Here is a 19,946-nt window from a genome sequence, read left to right as displayed (position 1 = left end):
GAGTTACTGCTTCTCCTTACAAACCAGTGAACTGCATTTTTGTATTTATACATTAGTCTGTTATTCAGGTTAGTGTAGGTCAATCCTATAATTCAATCATCTCTGAATTAACAACTGGTCTCTTTCAAGACCTACAAACTCAGAAGCAGTGCAATACAAAAGATGTACTCTTCCTTGTATTGTCCCATCAAGTGGGATTCCTAATTGCCCCTCCAATTGTGTCTGTTTTCAAATCTTTGGGAGGAAAACACACACACTACTTATCCCAGCTTGAACCACAGGTTTGTAAAAGAAATGATTTAAGGAGAGTAAAGGAATCAGTAAGCTTATTCCTGAGGCTTCTGGAGAACAAAATAGAATCAAGCACTGGTTTAAAAGCAATGTTAGCCACTTGGGATGGCGAAATTTTGTTTGGAAACATCTTTTTTGTTTTATCATCTAACAACAAAAACAGCAATACACCAAGCTACACTTGCACAATCATCACATGAACGCCTACAAACAGCCCTTGAAACAGAGGAGGAGGTGGTGAAGGGCTGAGAATGCCAACCTCTAAGCTTCTCGTTCTAAGAATTAATACACTGGTAAAGCACACGAGTGCTTTGAAATCATTTTTTAAAAACTGATTTTAAATCCCAATTGTAAATTTAACCCGTGTACGGCTCAGTTTTCTCATCCATAAAATGAACTCCCAAGAACATTAAATGAAATCGTGTAAAGGAGTAGTACAAAGCTGAACTCAGTAGCCACTCAAAGAATTAGCTGCTGCTGTCATTTAAGAACCAAGTAGTAACCAACAGGCTTCACGCTACTAATGGCTAGCCAAAGAAATGCTCCTAGCACTCAGTGAGCAGAGGACACAGCACCGCCCAGTCCACCTCAGCGTAAATCCCACAAAATTAAGGGCTCTAACAAGACACTGCAAGAACCATGATTACAGCTTTCCAGAAAGTGAGAAGAGGCAAGTGATGATTAAGGACTGGACCTGCTTGGCCACCCCACCACTAATATGTGCCTAGGGAAGCAGAAGGAGGGTTACCGATGGTCTCAACACCGAATGCACACACCAGCAAGGACTCTGCACTCAAGGGGCACGCAGCATTAGGGAACCGCTCCCAGCTGCAACGCGGGCTGCACAGAGCTGTCTCAAGCACAGCCGCGGCTCTCCAGGGAGCGCCCCTCACAGGCTGCGACAGCACTGCAGGCCCGATCAGGCCTGCTCCATTATCTGGTAATGCAGACTTCCATCACAAGCTTAGAGGCACGGGAATGTAGCCAACGCAGGAGTCAAACACCAGATATTTTAACTGGCTGGTAAGACACGGCCAAAAAGAAATTTTTTTGAATCTCTTAGTAAATAATTTCATCACATTAAAAGAATCTGACATCAACTCAGAGAGAGGACTGCTCCAAACTGACTGAAATAAAGTACTATAGGTAATCACTGACAGGTGCTTGTTCTACTCAGAGCTCTGACGTGTGAAAATCATGATTTTCAGAAATCCCTTCCCAAAATCTTAATGCCTTAGGGGATTTACCTAGCCCTCTATATCACAGAGGGTTGTTGTGAAATGAAGTGAGACAAGATATAAAGTGCTTTCGTAAATACTATAAACTCTACTCATATGATTATTACTAAAGCTTTAACAAGAAATGGTCTAAACATAAAAGTATAAATCAATATCCTTTACAAGGCTTTAAAAAAAGGTGCATCTGTTCACTGTTAGGACAACTCTTTTGGAAAGGGTTCAGAAAAGAGACACATCAAGAGTCACATGGGGGCGGGGGCGGTTGGCCCAGTGGCACAGTGGTTCAGTGCGCACGTTCCACTTCAGCGGCCCGGGGTTCGCCGGTTCAGATCCCAGGTGCAGACATGGTACCACTCATCAGGCCACGCTGAGGCAGTGTCCCACACAGCACAAACAGAGGCACTCACAACTACAATATACAACTACATACCAGGGGGCTTTGGGGAGAAGAATTGAAAAAAAAAAAAAAAAAAAAGAGTCAAATTCATTCCTGAGAATTACCTCAACAAAAAATTCAAAAGAAAAAAAACCTCTACAGTCAAAGTGTAAGAGCAAACAAGCTGGGAGCAAACTAAGTGTGCAAGAAGCCCACGGTAGTGCAACAATGTACACTCGCCGGAACAGCCATCGTGACTGTAATACTGACAAAACAACAGTAAATTTTAAAAGTAAAATAAAAAATTGTACAAGTAAGGACTGCTTCTCCTCACACACCCTTCCCTTTTGGATCAAGACTGGAAAGAATAATTAAAATTAAAACAGGTGCTTGTTGGTATGGTGGGATTACAGATGACTTGTTACAAAATATACTTTTATTATGATTTAGAACTGATTTTCTAACAAATAAAAATTGAACTTATGGCGGTATGGAATTCACTGTCAACAAATAAGGCATTTTCTCTTAAGCAGATACATTTCACTTCAACATAACTTCAAAGTACTTTTTTTTTCTTGGTGAGGAAGACTGGTCCTGAGCTAACATCTGTTGCCAGTCCTCCTCTTTTTGCTTGAGGAAGATGGTTGCTGAGCTAACACCTGCGCCAATCCTCCTCTATTTTTTTGTATGTGGGATGCCGCCACAGCATGGCTTGATGAGTGGTGCTAGGTCCACACCCAGGATCTGAACCAGCGAACCCTGGGCCACCAAAGCTGAGCACACGACCCTAACCACTGTACCACTGGGCCAAACCCAAATGCAATTATAAGGAGAGAGCTCATACCATATGTTTCAAATGCAGATAATAACTGCCAATCCACTTTGAAAATGGTAGCTTAAATAAGGAATGATGAAAATGTTCAATCGTCTAATCACAAGCCACTTATTTTTTGTTTGTTTGTTTTTAAAGATTTTATTTTTTCCTTTTTCTCCCCAAAGCCCCCCGGTACATAGTTGTGTGTTCTCCGTCGTGGGTTCTTCTAGTTGTGGCATGTGGGACGCTGCCTCAGCGTGGTCTGATGAGCAGTGCCATGTCCGCGCCCAGGATTCGAACTGACGAAACACTGGGCCGCCTGCAGCAGAGCGCGCGAACTTAACCACTCGGCCACGGGGCCAGCCCCACAAGCCACTTATTTTTTAAACTAAAAATAACTAAGTAGGAGAGACCTTGAGGGCATTATGCTAAGCGAAATAAGTCAGACAGAGAAAGACAAATACCATATGACCTCACTTATACGTGGAATCTAAAAAAAAAAACTCAAGCAGATAGATACAGAGAACAAATTGCTGGTTGCCAGAGATGAGGGATGGGGGTTGGGCAAAACGGGTGAAGAGTCAAAAGGTACAAACTTCCAGTTATAAAGTCAGCCATGGGGATGTAACGTACAGCATGATGACTATAGTTAATAATACTCTTTTGCATATCTGAAAGCTGCTAAGGGAGTAAATCTTAAAAGTGTTCATCACACAAAAAAATCTGTAACTATGTATGGTGACGGATGTTAACTAGACTTATTCTGATCATTTTGCAATATACACAAATAGTGAATCATTATGAAATACACATGAAACTAATATAATGTTGCATGCCAATTATACCTCAAATAAAAAACAAACGAAAAACTAAGTCTATAAATAAATAAAGATGACGGTGTTTTCATGTTCACATTCTCTTTCAGTTTAAGGAATATGATCTTCTAAATTCTCACTTCTCCTTTATATATCTACTAATTAAGGAAGTGTCTTGCATCCTTTTTAATCAGTTACTCAATATTTATGTGTAAAGATTATTTTTAAATGTTAAAACATTTTCGTTCTGTTTCATTTTATTCAAATCACAAAAAACTGTCTAACAACATTTGCTATAATTTTTTCACATTTCTCTACTAGGCAGCATCACAATCTGGCAACTAGTAATTACTGCTTAAAATCTTTAGCCTATGTGGCAAGACAATTACTACTGAAAATAAATTTCCACAATAATGATGTCTTAACTAAATCTCTCTTTTGGTTGAAATATAATATACTCCTTTTAAAAAAATAAAAGTTTAATTTTTTGCATAATTATAATTATCCAGTATATAAAATTAACAGTTTTACAAAATAATTTTTCCCGGGTTATTAAGCACTTTTCATAAACACTGTTAATATTTGTATGTAATATCCTTTAATAACACTTCCACCACTAAGGATGAAATCACACAAATCACTTAGGCCTGGCCAATAGGAGGTAATTTGATCTTCTCTCCCACATCTGGAAAACCAATATTGCTTTTCTGCCTATTGAAAAAACAAATTTTCAGCATCTGAAGTATTTATTGATATTAAAAAGCTAAGTATTACTTGACCATACTCTGAAATGCACAGCCTGCATTAGCCACTACTGGAAATAACAAAAGTAGAAGACATTCTTTGCCCTGAAAGAAAAGATTAAAAAGAAAAACCTATCAGGAATCAAACTGACCCGGTTACAAGGCATTTTAAGGTAAGCAGGCTAATAGTGTAGCAAGACTGCTGGACCTCAAGACCCACCACACACAGATACAGAAAGGACAGTAAGCTGGAACAGGACTGGCACGGAATGCCTGGAAGGAGGGGAGAGTTCAGAGTGAGAAGACAGTGGAAAGGACTGTCCACAAAGAGCACAGGGAGAAATTAAAGCAAGAAGGGCAGGTGCCCATGAATAAAAAAGGAGCCTGGCCATTCACAAAGCAGAGCAGGCAAGGAGAGGGTGAAACGGCACAACCAGTCCAGGTACCAGTGAGGCTTAAGGAGCACCGAGGAGTCAGGCTCTAATCCAGTAGGCAACAACACAGAGAAATATCATAAAAATTATCTTTAAAAGATTAGTCTGACTCTCCCCCATAGATGGGTGAGAAAAGCTAATGGATGCTGAGAGGCTAAGCAGAAGTCAGTGCAGTAATCCAGGCATGAAATGGTAAGAGAAGGAAGCTGTGGAAATGGGGCAAAGAATGGACAAACTTCAGCTTAGATGCCTCTCCCAGTTCTCAAAGGATTAAAAATAATCCATATAATTTCCAAAGTGAAGACTCATAGCCCATTATGATAGACAAGAACGAAGTGACCAAGTACACAAACCAGTCCCCCACTGAATTTCCCTCAATCAGGAATCACTCTGCAGTCAACTGAGTGCAACGTCCACATGAAAACAGGATCCAAGCACGCACGAAGATGGCATTTGCAAGTTTAAGTTCACAAGTCTAATGGATAAAATTTTAAGGTTGTCCTGAAGATCCACTGAAGGTTACTGGGGAACAGTAACAGCAAAAAGAGCAATCAAGTAGAGATACGAATTTGGTAGCTCTTAGATTTTAGGACAACCACAAATTAGAGAGAACTGCAGTCAGTTCTTCAACTGACATCTACTGTTAAACTCCAACTTTTTTTTTTTTTTGAGGAAGATTAGCCCTGAGCTAACATCTACTGCCGATCCTCCTCTTTTTGCTGAGGAAGACTGGCCCTGAGATAACATCCGTGCTCATCTTCCTGTACTTTATATGTGGGACGCCTGCCACAGCATGGCTTGCCAAGCAGAGCCATGTCCACACCCAGGATCCGAACTGGTGAACCTCAGGCCGCTGAAGCAGAACGTGTGAACTTAACCACTGTGCCACCGGGCCGGCCCCAGACCACTGTTAAATTCCAAAACGCACTCTCCTCAAGGAGCACAGGGGTTTTCCAGTGCTTATTACCATACAAAGAACACAATCACTCAACAACTTCATCCTTGAAAGGAAACACACAAAAGATATTGGCTGTACTTTTATAAAGCATGCCCTTCCAAAAACATTCAGCATCTCACTCTCCACATTATTTTGTGATAAAGTAACCAGGGGCAAGCTGCACACTCATCCTTTCTTCATTGCACTCTCTCCTGAATCCACTGCAAGGAAGGTTTCCCTTACACCTTCCCACTTCAAGTTACCGGATGGAGCCAGAAGAAACTTCTTTTCTCTGCTATCTTTTTAAAACTTGATAAACTGACAGTAAACTACATTCAGAACATGAAGAAATGCCCAGGGTGAACCAGGCTTTTCTGCAGGATATGAGAACGGCATGTTACCTCAGCTACCTATAAATAAGGACATTTGTTTTTATGCATGTGTCAACTATACGGTTTGATCTATGACATAACCACATTCACGGTGTACTAGGTCTGGACTTCAATAATTACATGAATAATTCTGGCAATAGCACCTGAGGGCCCCGTGTGCAAAGGATAAGCCTCCAGCTCACTAACAAACCTGTAAAGTTCACGAACAAAACCATGAAAGCATTGCTTCATCACCTGCCTCCCTCACATCCCCAAAGCAGGAAGCAAACAGCTCAATTAAGAGAGAAGGAGTCCTCCGCCTCAAGATGGGACCAAATACTCAAACCCACCCTCACACCCAGTCAGCCTTAGCTTATTTCTAATTATTAAATTAACAAGACAAGAATCTCAGCCAGATATAGACAAGTTCCCTTTTTCATGAATTCCAGGAGATGAAAACTTCATAGATATGGCTACTACGCATACAGGGAAGACCGATACAGAAAATAAACTACTTCATCTACATGCTGTGCTATAACGAGCACCACAGGAGTAATCAAGAGACAACGGATTAACTTTGGTGTTCTGGCTCCTCATAGCAAAACAACAGTAAACAAAGAATCTCACACAACATTGTTGAATATAAACTTGAACCAGAAGTTGAACCAGAAGTTTAACCGAAGTGACTCCAGCTTTGCACGCTCCACTCCATCTTCTCGTGTATGTTTAACGAAGGCGTCTCCACGTCCCGGCAGACGTCCCCGAGTGTGTTCTACTGATCTGCTGACAACTATATTAAACAAAGACGCTTAATCATAAATGCCTTTATATCAGATTTAACTTGGATGCTAACAGCACTGCTGAGTTACTATTCATCTTGTGTACTCTTTGCAAAATTACCGAACAGTTCAAAAATATAAAATTCTGCATAGAAGGCTGAATAAATGCTTTTCAGTTCTGTCCTTCCCTCATCCTCCCCTTCACATCCCGACATGCCTAAGGGTGGAAAACTAACCTGAATAGAGAATACGGGCAATAAATATTGAATTGAGGTCCCCTGTGGGGAGGGTGATACCAACTTCTGAAGTAAAAGAGAAAACAAAAAGGCATCCCTACTTAGACAAAAATATTTATTAGTATAAGATTCATTTAACACAATATATTAGGCATCCAGAGTTTACAAAGTACAGTATTAGCTGAAGCCCCTGTCCTCAACAAAGTTGCGTGCAAAGAAATGGAAAACATTTACACAAATTACTATATATAGACTAAAGTAGGGCCATAAGAATACAAATAACTTGCTACTTAAATTACTCCCCGTAGCTACCGGGTGGTGAGAGCAAGAGAGCCTTTAACGGAGGAGCTACAACTGAAGCTAGGTTATGAATGATGGGTAGACTGTACATGCAGGTAAGACAGCAGAAACGCAGGATTTGGAGTGAGAGAGACCCAGGCTCATTCAAACAGCTGGCTCATGATCATGTTAGCCTCTTTAATCCCCTTTGCCTGATCTATAAAAGGGCATCATAATATTGCAGGACCCCTGTGAAGACTGTAATGTATGCGAAGTGATTAGCGCAGTACCTGAAAAAATCAAATACGCTCAATTTATTACACCTATTCTTATTTCTGAGCCTAGTGAAACAGAATTTGAAGTTCATCCACATCTTGACACTTATGACCTTAGCTGGCGTCACCTGACCTTAGGATTCATTTTCATCATTAAAAAAAAAATGGTATTGATATCTTTCAAAAAACTGTTGGGACATTCACATAGGTAACGAAATCAATGCCAAAACCTCTCACCCTCAAATATGGCATAGTGATGTGGATGAAAAGAATGAAAACATATTAGCCAAAGGAGAGAAGTTTAATGAAGACGGGTTAAGCAACATGTGGATCAGCTACATCCCGAAGCAAAGGAGCGTGTTCTACTGCATTCAAACATTCCAAGACAGCTCAGCACACACAGGGAAGGCAGCCTGCGCTTCCCAGAGCAGGACGGAAGGCAGATATTGGAACGAGCGGCACAAATTTCAAAGCCAAAGGACAGAATTGGGAACCAGGCTCAAAATGTCAGATGCATCCACATTCTCAGGGTTAGATGACATCTTCTTATCTTCTTTCTCAAAAATGTCCAATCTCACTCCCAAAATTCTTATGACATCCTAGGAACTTCCCCAAACAAGATTCATGAAGAGGTCACCTCACTTCTAACACAGAGTCATTAACCTAATAGAGGAAAGCCATTAACTAAGATCTCGTTCCTCCAGGTCACTTGGCCTGGCTAGCTATGTTTTCTCTAAAATAAACATTTCTCTTTAATAGCAAGATGTCAAAAATGCCCAACAACCAAATGGCATTAATACAAGATTAACAGAAATAGGCAGCTTTTACCATTCCTGTCTGTACTCAAAAGTCTGTACTCAAAAGCCCTGGAAAAAAGGGATTTATTACACTGCTTGGTCAGATATTTTTATATTACTACACACCACAAGGCTTTATTAATTTTTCCTCCCTTCTGCAAGAAAGGTTGCATGATCTTGCTGGCAGACAATATATCTCCTTTCCAAAATTCAATCCATTTCAGAGTCAGCCGAGTTACTCTTATGGGACCCTAATCACAAGGAATCGCCAGTGTGAGGCAGCCCTTCCAGGGCTGCGAATCCTATTAGTATTTTCAGCTGCCAGAAAGCTTCCAACTCTATGAGAAATGCTATGTGCCATGATGGGGAGATGTGGAAAAGAATTTCACAGGCTTGGTATCCACACTAGGCCCCCGACTTGCCCTAATTTCAGAATTACCATGCCATGAGCCCTGACAGACACTTCGAGGCCTCGGGCAGCTGCAGACCAGTGAATGAGTCACTTAGAGAACACAGTGAAAAGTTCTGGCACTTGTACATCACAAGGAGGAAGTTACTCTAAAAGGGAATCTTTTAGATGCCCTCTGGCATGTCCTTAAAGGAAGAACTATTCTTCTTTTCTATCTTTTTAAAGATAGAAATAAGGACAAACTCCAAGATTTTTGGACCTGGGAAACTATCTAATCCAATCTTCTTGCCTTATAGATGGAAAAAATCAAAAGTCTAAAGAAGATGAATGTCTGAGCCAAGGCTGGAGCTGCAGCCTCGGGGCTTGGGTCCAGTGTGATCTCTATCCCACCAAATTATACCTTTCTTTGGGTTAACAGCTCTTGAAATCACTATCAAATTCATCCCTCTACCAGCCATTCTGCTATCTCACACTATGGACAGAATTTCTCTGTAACAGGTAATGAGAATCTGCAACTACATTTTAAATAAAATTCACTTTACTCTACTTTCAGGGAACGTGGTAGAATTCATTATTACCCCACATATAGGAGCACTTCCCAGATTTCCTACTCAGGTTTACAAACTTGTCTATTACCAAGGGTAAGTTTTTCTATGCTTCAGTTTTCTAAGACAAAGATGAAAAAAGCCACATATCTAAATTCATTCCACTTATTCCAGAAATAATCACTAGTATCTAATGTCCCTGCAAGTTATCAAGTTTACTACATGAAAAACATGAAGGGGGCTGGCCCCGTGGCCAAGTGGTTAAGTTTGTGCGCTCTACTTTGGATCCTGGGCACAGACCGGCACTGCTCATCAAGCCATGCTGAGGCAGCGTCCCACAGAGCAGAGCCAGAAGGTGCTACAACTAGAATATACAACTATGTACTGGGGCGTTTAGGGGAGAAGAAGAAAAGAAAAAAGATTGGCAACAGATGTTAGCTCAGGTGCCAATCTTTAAAAAAAAAAATAAGGACCCTTAAAGAGAAAAAAAGTCCCTGATTTTTACAAGTCAGAAACCAATTACACAGAATAAAGGTGCCTTTTCTGTCAAAGGTTCTCAAAGTACTTTCCAATTAGAACTGCTCTCCTCTTTGCAAATCCGTTCTTTTGGGCACATGAACAGTAATAATGCTGCCCTCCTACAGGTGGAGCAAATAAGTCACGCAAGCTCATAAAGCAACGGAAAAACAGAGCCCAGAACCCAAGGTCAGTGAGCCTTCCTCAGTGCTACAAATATACACTCAAATGCCCAACTAACAGACTAACCTTTTCATACATAAATAAAAGAAGCAAGTCGAATACGTGCCTTTGAACTTTTCAGGACTACAGCTTTAAGTTGAATGAAAGGCGTTAACAAGGAGAGCAGATGAAATACTTGAAAATAACTTGTGGACCCAATCCTAGAACATTTTCTTATCTTCTTCTTTATGGTGACTTTCTAAAATCAGGGGCAAATACAGCCCTTGTATGTGAGTCCTTCAACCAAGAACAGCTGCCCTTCAGACAGCCAGCAAGGTTTCAAGGAGATATTCTAAGTAGCCACTTCTTAGCAAGATTTCTACTCAGAAATGCTCTAAATCTTCCAAAGTGACAGCCAGAGTCTAGCAGTGGCTTTGATGAAAACTATCTAACAGTCAGGCCGCACTAACTTTACTACAGATCAATCACTTTGAATGGAGCCAATTCTCTTTGAATTCTAAAGATTCACACCTTCTTGAACGTATTCTTTACCCTAATGAGGACTCACACATACACACACACACACACAAATACACACAAAGTAATTGCAGTAGAAATATACCTACTCAGCTTAAAAGTCCATGCAATTTACTTCGAATTTCAGTGTTTATACGGGTAAACACTATATTTACACGCATCCCCTCCCAGAGATGTTTTATTACTTAAAGGGAAGGAGATTTAACAAAGTTAAACTAATTAGAAGCCATGCTTATATTACAGAAGCTTATTTTCATTTCTTTTGTGCCTATCTCCTTTGTATCACTGTAAAGAACATTCTCCCAACCTGCACCTCTAAATCCTAACTAAATCACAAGACACTTCTCAAGTCTTATACCGCCTCCATTCAAGTAATCTCAAACGAGTCCTGCCAATACCGACCCCTCCCTTCTCTAAACTCCAACTACACACAGAGAAATCTGTTCACTTTTTGTTATCATGTGCATTCACTGCTTCCTCAATTATTAGCTAAACAAAGCTCCTTGAGTACAGAAACCTCACTCCATACTTATTTAGTGCGTCCCCCTTATGCCTAGAGATTGTGCCATGCTTTCAAAAAATAGCTTTAGTGAGTATCTGTATTGGAGGGAGGAATGTAGTCAGCATTTTTTTAAAAAACATTAATGCTTTGGAGAGGAAGCCAGGTCAGAATCCCAGCTCCACGACTTACTAGATGTGTGACCCTGGGAAAACTCATTCATCTCTCTCAGCCTTTTTTCTTATCTGGATAATAGAACTGTCCTGATAGAGTTATTGATGAGATAACGCATGCAGCCCCGTGAGCATCTGCCTAATAGATGGTCAACAAATGGTAGTTGTTAATATTCCTTTGTGAATAAATAATGAGGAAAGAAGAAGGGAGAGTGCATTACTGTTGAAATGAACTTTGTTTAGTTATTTATATATGCCTAATCCATGTCTGAGGAATTATATACATATATCAAAAATGGTATTTCTAACAAAAATAAAGAGGATAAGGTTTGGAGACCTTTTTAAAAAAAGGCATTTCTGGAAGAAAAAAGGATTTAAAAAATATTTTTAAGTTGTCATTTAAATAAAATTCACTTTTTACTCTCAATTCTATTCACTATTCCCCAATTAGAATTAAGCCTTCATCGATTATGAAGTGTTGTTTACAAAACAGCAACAAGGCATTACTTTTATTTTGTATAATTAATTTTTTTAAAACCTGGGATGAGATTTTTGGTGGAGTGGACCAGGCTAGAATCACACGAGTGGGGAAGAAGATAAATGTGGTTTCCCCACCTATACTTAATATCAGACACATCTGTCAACTGTCTGTCCAAACTGTGCTCCAGAAGTAAACTGAGAAAATTTTTCACCCAATAACCATATAGGGCTTCTTGACATGCACTGTTTCAATGATATTAGGCAGGCACAGGAAACACCATGACACCTACCAATCTGTTCTTCAAGCTCTAAGGGAAATACAAGAACAGGCCAAAAATTCACAAACCCTGGATGAGAGGACACTGGACTCTGCCCACAGACGATTCAGAAAGTTAGACACAAAATCTTCAAACAAAAAAACCAAGACTCTCAGGACCAAAACCAAGAGTTTAACTATTTAATGCCTACCCACAAAGGCAGTCAATGAATATGTTTTATAAATCAGGAGAGAAATTATCTTAATTTTGAATCCTCAAAATCTAACACAGTGCCTAGATCAGAGAATAGGGGCTAAATCAAAGAACAAATACATTTAATGAATGGCATAAATGAGAATCCAGAATATAGCTATTCTTTCTCCTCAATCATTAAAATAGATACAGGAACTTTTAAATATCAGATATACAGAAAATAAAACAGAAGAAAAAACCTACGGTTACTTCCCAAAACAAGACAATCACAAGCAAATGCCTCCATCTGCGAACCTGTGACATCTTTAGCAATTAATTCAAACTGTTATGTTCTACCTTACGGCCAACACAGTCTTACCGCCAACAACTAGAATCACCAGAAGTCAGAGGAACTTTATCTATACTCCCCTTTCTTTGAGAATTATGGCAGTCTTCCCCGTCAATATAATGGATGGCAGTAAATTTTGTTTTTACAAATTTTAAACATTACAAACAAAAACAAAATTCTTGTTTCTGAATTCCATGTATGTAAGGAATGACAAGCTCATGCATCTACCATCTGGAATTATTTCACCAGAAACCTAACCACTTCCTCTTCCAAATGGAGCTCTAAATAACTTCCTCAAAAATGGCACTGCTCTAAAAACAGGTTATTGACATATTCTGATTAGCAGCCAGTCTAAGACTCCCTTCCACTGAAAAAGAACCTAGCAAGTACGGGAAAAGGAGGCAAAGGTGAGGAGGACATTTGATGCATACAAAATTATTTTGTAAAATTTTAACGCCTCAATTTACAACTGACTGGTTAAGAGTCATCAATTTGTGCTCATGTTTTTATTGCTTTGTGCTGTTTTCAAGACATCAGACTAAAGTTAATATTCTTCTAATGAGATTGTTTTAGCAAAATTCTGCAATATCCCATTCCTATCATGAAGATGGCAACAAGGAAAAGCAAGCACGTACTTCTGGAGACTAGATTCAGACACATTTGATGAAAGACAACTCCAACCTTCCCTTAAAAACAGGCCCATTTTTCTGACACACCAGTTTACTTACCTCTCCCATCGCTCTTCCCTCCAGAGCAAGTGCTTGAAAATCATGATTCAGTTCATCCAGAGAGCGCACCTATCGTTCAGAACAGAAGAGGGGAACGCTTCAAGTCAGCATCTTGAATTTTACACACACATTAAACACAACTGACAAGCCTTCTATGCTTACTTTCAGATATTGACAGACAACAACAATAATCAAGTGACTGAGGTTAAACATTCACTTACCTTTAACCATCAGGGTTCAGCAATGACCCCTGCTCTCTCCCCTCCCATTCCCTTTTGTTTTCAAAACATGAAAAACACACAATCCACAAAAAGAAAAAGCAAATTCCATCACATGAGAATTTCATCACATGAGAATTGTTAGCTATTTTTCATACATTTTAATTTAATACGTAAAGAGCAACATGCTGAAGGGCGATGACATATGAAGAGGATTACGGAACCTAAATGTGGCTATTGAGTCAAAGACCACAGTACTTGTCCCCAACTGTGAAGATTAAGTGTAAATTAGGGGACTCATTTGATCCAACCCAGTATTTCTTTGGTAAACCTCTAGCAAAGGTGCTACGAACTATACAACAGAGCACTCCAACATTTCTCCATATTAAAGATCTCTGGGGACTCCCAGAATCTCCAAACTAGGAGAAAAAAAATAGCATCTATCACAAGAATCCCGTCAAACTTTACCTATCATTAAATGTACTACCCACATCATAACAATCTTTCTAAAGGCTTCAATTAACTTATATCCAAGGTCATTATTACAAGGTAATATTAAGATCGAGGATGAAGTGTGAAACAGCCATAAGTCAGAAACCCTCTGCTGTCCAACAGTCTAGAGGTCCTCTCAGTTACGAGCAGCAAGCCATTCCTGCTGCCTGCAGCTGCAGCAGTCCCTTGTTTACTCAAGAAGGCGGCTATTCTGCCGACCTGAGAGACTGCGGACTGCCCGAGGCAGGAGCCTCTCAAACCCCCTCATCCCATCATCACTACCTCCCAACGCAGGTGTACAATTTCTAGCAGCGGGTAAATGCAAAGCAGGTCAAGCTAGGGCCAGGCAGGGAGAGGGAAGAGCACAGGGAGCCTGAACCAGAACACAGTTAGGGAGCCGATTTAAGGATTTTATTAACATGCTGCCGGTATACCACCCCACAATCTTAACTTGACTGCACTGACACCACATAAAAATACCGTTGCATTACTGTTTTAAATGGCATATTTTCAAAACCCAGAGCTGATACCATGCTACAAAGATGTAACAGCTTTGGGATGCTTGCTAAAAATGTAAATTTATAAAATTCAAAACGAAGCTAAAATGCAGCCATATGAGAATAAAGAGACTTAGAGACAAGGCTTGCTACCGTGGGAAAAGTTTCCAAAGCCTGTGGAACAGAAGCCACGTGCACATTACAAGGTGTTTTACGTTATTTAGGTAAGCACACTGAATAAGCTCTTCAACTACAGGTAGTAAAATAAAGGAGGGGGGTTGAGGACAGATGTCAACTAGAAACTCTACGAATGTCAGATGAATCATTCTGCACCTTCAGGCCAGAGTTAACAATTACAAAGCATGCAAATCAAATGCATAAAGCTCTATATCTAGCTCTTTCTGTGGAATCTAATCATACATTTAACTAGAGTTAAGCATTTCTTGAAAATCCGAAAATCTACATATAGTTTTAACCAAGAACGTTGGGAACTCTATTTATACTTCCCAAGGAAAAAGCAGTAGTAAGGGAAGGCAGAGAACACGCAATACGCGTATTTATGTAATCATCACAACAATCTTACAGCAATTATTCCCATTTAAGAGATGAGAAAACTAAGCCTCAGAGAAATGCCTTTCCCAACCACTGTTAAGTAGGGAAGAGCATTTAAATGGCATTGCCAGGATCTAAGTCCAGGTCTTCCAATTTACAGTGCAATGTCCTCTCCATGTCACCAAGCAGACTTCAGGCAGCCAGAGAGTTTCCACTGCTGCTTCTGCTGTGGGCTTTGCAGCGTGCTCTCTTGGGCTTCTTGCCTTTGCTTTCCACTCTCCTCCCCATCTTCAAAATTTGCCTGTCCTACCCTTGCAGCGATTTCCATTCCTTTCCACGCTATCCTCCCACTCATCGTTCTCTCTCTCAGCACTCGCTGGCTGGCCCTCTCCCTATCTGTAGCTCGCTCTCTCACCTCCTCCAGCCCTCCCTATTCCGGTGTCTCCCTCCACGCACCTACAGGATGAAGCACTCTTCCTCCTACCTCTGTGTACTACTGTCCCACCTCCTGTAGATCACTGTTGAGAAAGGAGCCTCATTTTCTCAAGTTTTCTTTGCTAGTCTAGAAACTCCTTTTTAAATCATTTGCCCACAGTTGACTAAATCATTCTCAGAAAAATGTTTTTAACTAGTCACGAACTTATTGTTTATAATGGGAGCTATACCTGGTATGGTCATCGACACCAGGCAGACTCTCCAGACAAAATTCTTCCTAGGAAACAAAACTAATGATCAGAAGATGCTCAGGAATCAAGAGAATTCAAAGAATGAGAATACAGACGGTTTTAAGAAATATCTTAGGCAGGTAACAAAGAAGCCTTTTCTACCATAAAGGAGAAAAGTTGGTTGTAAATTATAATCAGAGTAAATGCTCCCATCGAGACAGAAGAATCTTTTCAAGTTCCTGTACTCTACCCCCGCTTTCTCTAGACTTCAATTTGAGTAATGGGTTAATGTTAATTTCTAGTACTATTACGAATTCCTTCTTCACTTTTGCTAAATGTCTATAAGACTCCCTTCCTTCGACTAACTGTTCTTATCTATCTCCTTTGGTTTCACAAAACTATTTCCTATTTTTTTCTTTGGGCTACTTGCCAGTAATATGTAACTTTCTCATGCCCATCCCCGACTTTCTCTACTGCTGCCGCTCCCCATACAAGCATCTCCCACTCCCTTTACTAAAGAGGCAACGCAAGACGACGACGCTAGAGCCTGACCTACCTCTATATTCCTCTCTTCACCCACCCAAGGTTCTCATTCACACACATGACCTTTGCTTCTGAGTTTCTCTGCCACCTCCCAGATCCCAGAACTTTCTTCTGTAAGCCTCAAGCCCTGCCTTCTTCTAAAAGGGATCCTGCCCTAACCAGAACCATGATTTAGCAAATTCTGTTGTTTTACCACAGAGGAAGTCATAAAAGTGAAACAGATAAACCCAGAACTATAGATCACATTTGGAAAACAAAAAAATGAAGCAAAAGCACCACTTTACAAATCTTTAAGAATCCTATTTCAAGGACTGGCCCGGTGGTACAGTGGTTAAGTTCACACACTCCGCTTTGGTGGCCTGGGGTTCAAGGGTTTGGATCTCGGGTGCAGACCTACACACCATTCATCAAGCCATGCTGTGGTGGGGTCCCACATACAAAATAGAGGAAGACTGCCACAGGCGTTAGCTCAGCAACAAGCTTCCTCAGGCAAAAAGAGGAAGACTGGCAACAGATGTTAGCTCAGGGCCAATCTTCCTCACCCCCTCCCCCCCAAGAAAAGGAAAAAAAAAACCTTCTGGTGAAGAAGCAAATACAGCAAAGCCACAATAATCCCAGAGAAATGTCATCTTAGGCCTTAATACAGTTTCTCAGGAGAAAAAAAAGAATCATATTTTAAAGTGCCTGCCCTATCCATCACCTCTTGAGAAGTCCTACTTATCATCCCAACATCCCACACGCTTTTCAGAATGAACGCTACACACTTCACTGTTTCCTCATCTGTAAAACTGAATGATAACATCAGCCATTATGCAAGTCTGTTACAACGACTGAAGGAGACAAAATGTCCAGCGCTGAATATGTACTTATTCAACCGTGTCCACCCCACAGGTTATTCTAAGTTACTGAAATGTCTCCTTCACACATCCACCCCTTCTCCCTGCCCTCAGCTAGTAGACGGCAACTCTGGGTCACTCCTGTTTGGAGGACGAGTGACGTGGGGTACAAGAGGCTCTCTCTAGCTCAGTATTTCCATAATCAACATATCAGAAGTACCTAGATCATGCGAATGCCTAACTTACTTTCCAAAACTTAGTGGTTCAAAGTACATCCATTTTTCTCTCTTCTCAATTTCCAGCTAAATCATCAATTCAGAGGAACTTCCATTCTCCATTCTCATCCATTCAGAAGTTGCCCCCCCCCCACCCCGCCGCCGCCAAAATCATCACTGGCTCAAATCCATGTTCTTTCAGTTCTCATAAAAATTTTAAAAAGATTTTAAATCCCAGTAAAGTCACCCTCTAAAGTTCCTTCATTCCTTGGCTCCCCCGCCACTATGGTCTCCTGAGTCTCCTCCTAGGTCTCTATCTAAATTTTTGTCTCCTTTTGCCAGCCAACATTGCAAAGGAAAAAACCCCTGAAACTTAGACACGAAGGAATTCGAACATAAGAAGTTAATGATCCAAGTGTTTTGTGAATTATAATTTATCAGTTTTTCAAGCAGATATTCTTGAACATTAAACCTCAAAGAACATATCATGGTAGACCATGCAGTCCAGAATAATGACTCAAAAAAGCAAGTTTTAATAGCATTCTGGTTCAGTTCTTGGCCTTACTTAGCTGGCACAGCTGGCACTCCTGTCCTTGGATTACTGTCCTTTAACTGCCCAGTGTCTTTACAATGAGCATCCCTTTACTCAAGCCAGTTTGACGAGTTCGCTGTGGCTTGCACAAAAGAATCAAACTCAGAGGCCGGCCCCGGGGTCGAGTGGCTAAGTTCCCGCGCCCAGGGTTCGCGGGTTCAGATCCTGGGCACGGACATGGCACCGCTCATCAAGCCACACTGAGGCCGGCGTCCCACATGCCACAACTAGAAGGACCCACAACTAAAAATACACAACTACGTACCAGAGGGCTTTGGGAGAAAAAGGGAAAAAATAAAATCTTTAAAAGAACCAAACTCAGACACGAGGGTTTCACTGAGTTGATATTTATTAAATCACACTAGAAGTTTATAATTCTAAAATGGAGTAACTCAGACTTATATACTGCACTTAAAAAAATAAAATTCAACAAATCAACGCTTTTTTAATCTTTTCTGTAAACAGACATGTTTCAATAAAGCTGCCTAGAAAAGGGAAACTTTGTGATCCCCACTGCCTCTGGCCACAAACAACTATACCAAAAGTGTTCCCCTCCATGGCCGACTCCTAACCCCTAGTGAGCAATTACAAACTGACCTAACTGGATTCCTCTCAGCACTGGGGCCAGAGAGCTTCTCAGAGAGAAACAAATTCCCAAAGACTCGGCAGCTGTGGCTGTCATTTTGGGTCAAGTATAACCTGGTGAATAAGCAGAAGAGCACAGCCACCAAAGAGTAGAGAAAGAAAGTGCTGAAAAAAGCAGTCAAGAGACGACAGAAGCCCTCTGGGAACGGAAGCCTCCCAGCGCCCAGGCGGCCACGTCTGCAGCTCCTGTTGGGGATTCAGAGAGAACGCCTGGTGTTTTTTCATCTAACACGCTGAGCTTATGGGAACTACAAGAAATTTCTGTACCTTCAGACTAAAACTGCCTATACTCCAGTATTTATTTCCTCAACGCCTGAATCTAACGTGCCAGGTGCTTTTGTCCTCCATGCCTCCCTTTGCTCTCCTGGAGGGTTTTTTGCACAGGCAAGCCTACCTCACGATGGTTCCATTTCACTAACATAGATCCAGAACAATATAAGCAGAAGAGCTGATGCCAAGAACCATTACGGGAAGGAGACACCAGTAAGAAAAAGCCGGGCAAAAGCAGGAGAAACGAGCAATGAGAAGAGGAAATGGAATATGAGAATTAAACTAATTTGGGTTTAATCATTAAGGGGAAAAAAAACAGTAAGTCTGTTCTACAGCATCTTCTGCTCCACGACACATCTGTATTATAAACAATAACAACTAATATTTACTGAGACTAACTGTGCCAGGCCCTGTCCTATAAATTCTTTATAGGCTTTACGATCTCTTTAACAGTCATAACAATCTAAAATGCAGGTACTCACCTCCATTTTGTAAGAAAAGCAAAAAGTTATTACATTCCTCAAATAAAATATAAATAAATCGACATTCTTCTTGATTACTGGAGGGGAAAAGAACAGAAAACTACTCTTTTGGCTTAAGTGGCTGCAAATCCTACACTACACTATCTTATTTATGAATGTTCCTATTCTTATTTATTCATTGTCAGTAACAACACTAAATATCAGCATTTGCTGAGTCTCAAGGCACTGGCACTGCTAAATAGACATTATTCCGTTTTATATGAAGGTTCAGAGATGTAATTTGTCCAAAGTCACATAACTGATAAAGATAAGAAGTGGAGTTCAAATTCAGGTCTCTATATCCTTTACTATTTCTCTCTCTCTCTCATCAAAGGCAAGCACAAAAGCTCCAGCACACCTGGGTTAAAAACAGTTGTTCCAGCAACTGATGACTGTGCTATTTTTATACTCTCTTCCATGATACAGAGGGAGGAAATGAAGTCACTACAGAAGCCAGGATTAGGCTGAACTTCTATTTTTTAAATTTATCATTAAAAATTGCTACTACCTTTAGCAATTAAAGTAAATACTATTAAAGTCACATATTATCTAATGTGTTCATGGCATTCTGCTCGGATGGTTAACAGACCCAAATGATAAACTCTAAGTTATCAAAATTGTTTTGCTACCAGACTACCAGAATATATACACCTCACGTAAATGTCAGC

At 40.5% G+C, this 19,946-nt stretch overlaps 1 protein-coding gene across 50 annotated transcripts in view; it reads right to left on the bottom strand.

The window, feature by feature from the left end:
• PUM1 (pumilio RNA binding family member 1) overlaps nucleotides 1-19,946 on the bottom strand; it is a 122,649-nt gene that overhangs the window by 76,935 nt on the left and 25,768 nt on the right. For all 50 annotated transcript variants that reach the window (XM_070596299.1, XM_070596313.1, XM_070596293.1 and 47 more), the window contains exon 3: nucleotides 13,233-13,301. In XM_070596299.1, the coding sequence (XP_070452400.1) occupies nucleotides 13,233-13,301 (69 nt within the window). The remainder of the gene's footprint in view (nucleotides 1-13,232; nucleotides 13,302-19,946) is intronic.

Source organism: Equus przewalskii, chromosome 2, assembly GCF_037783145.1.
Source record: "Equus przewalskii isolate Varuska chromosome 2, EquPr2, whole genome shotgun sequence".
Lineage (NCBI taxonomy): Eukaryota > Metazoa > Chordata > Mammalia > Perissodactyla > Equidae > Equus > Equus przewalskii.
The sequence above is the reverse complement of the archived record's forward strand: the minus strand, read 5'-3'. Positions and strand labels throughout refer to the sequence as shown.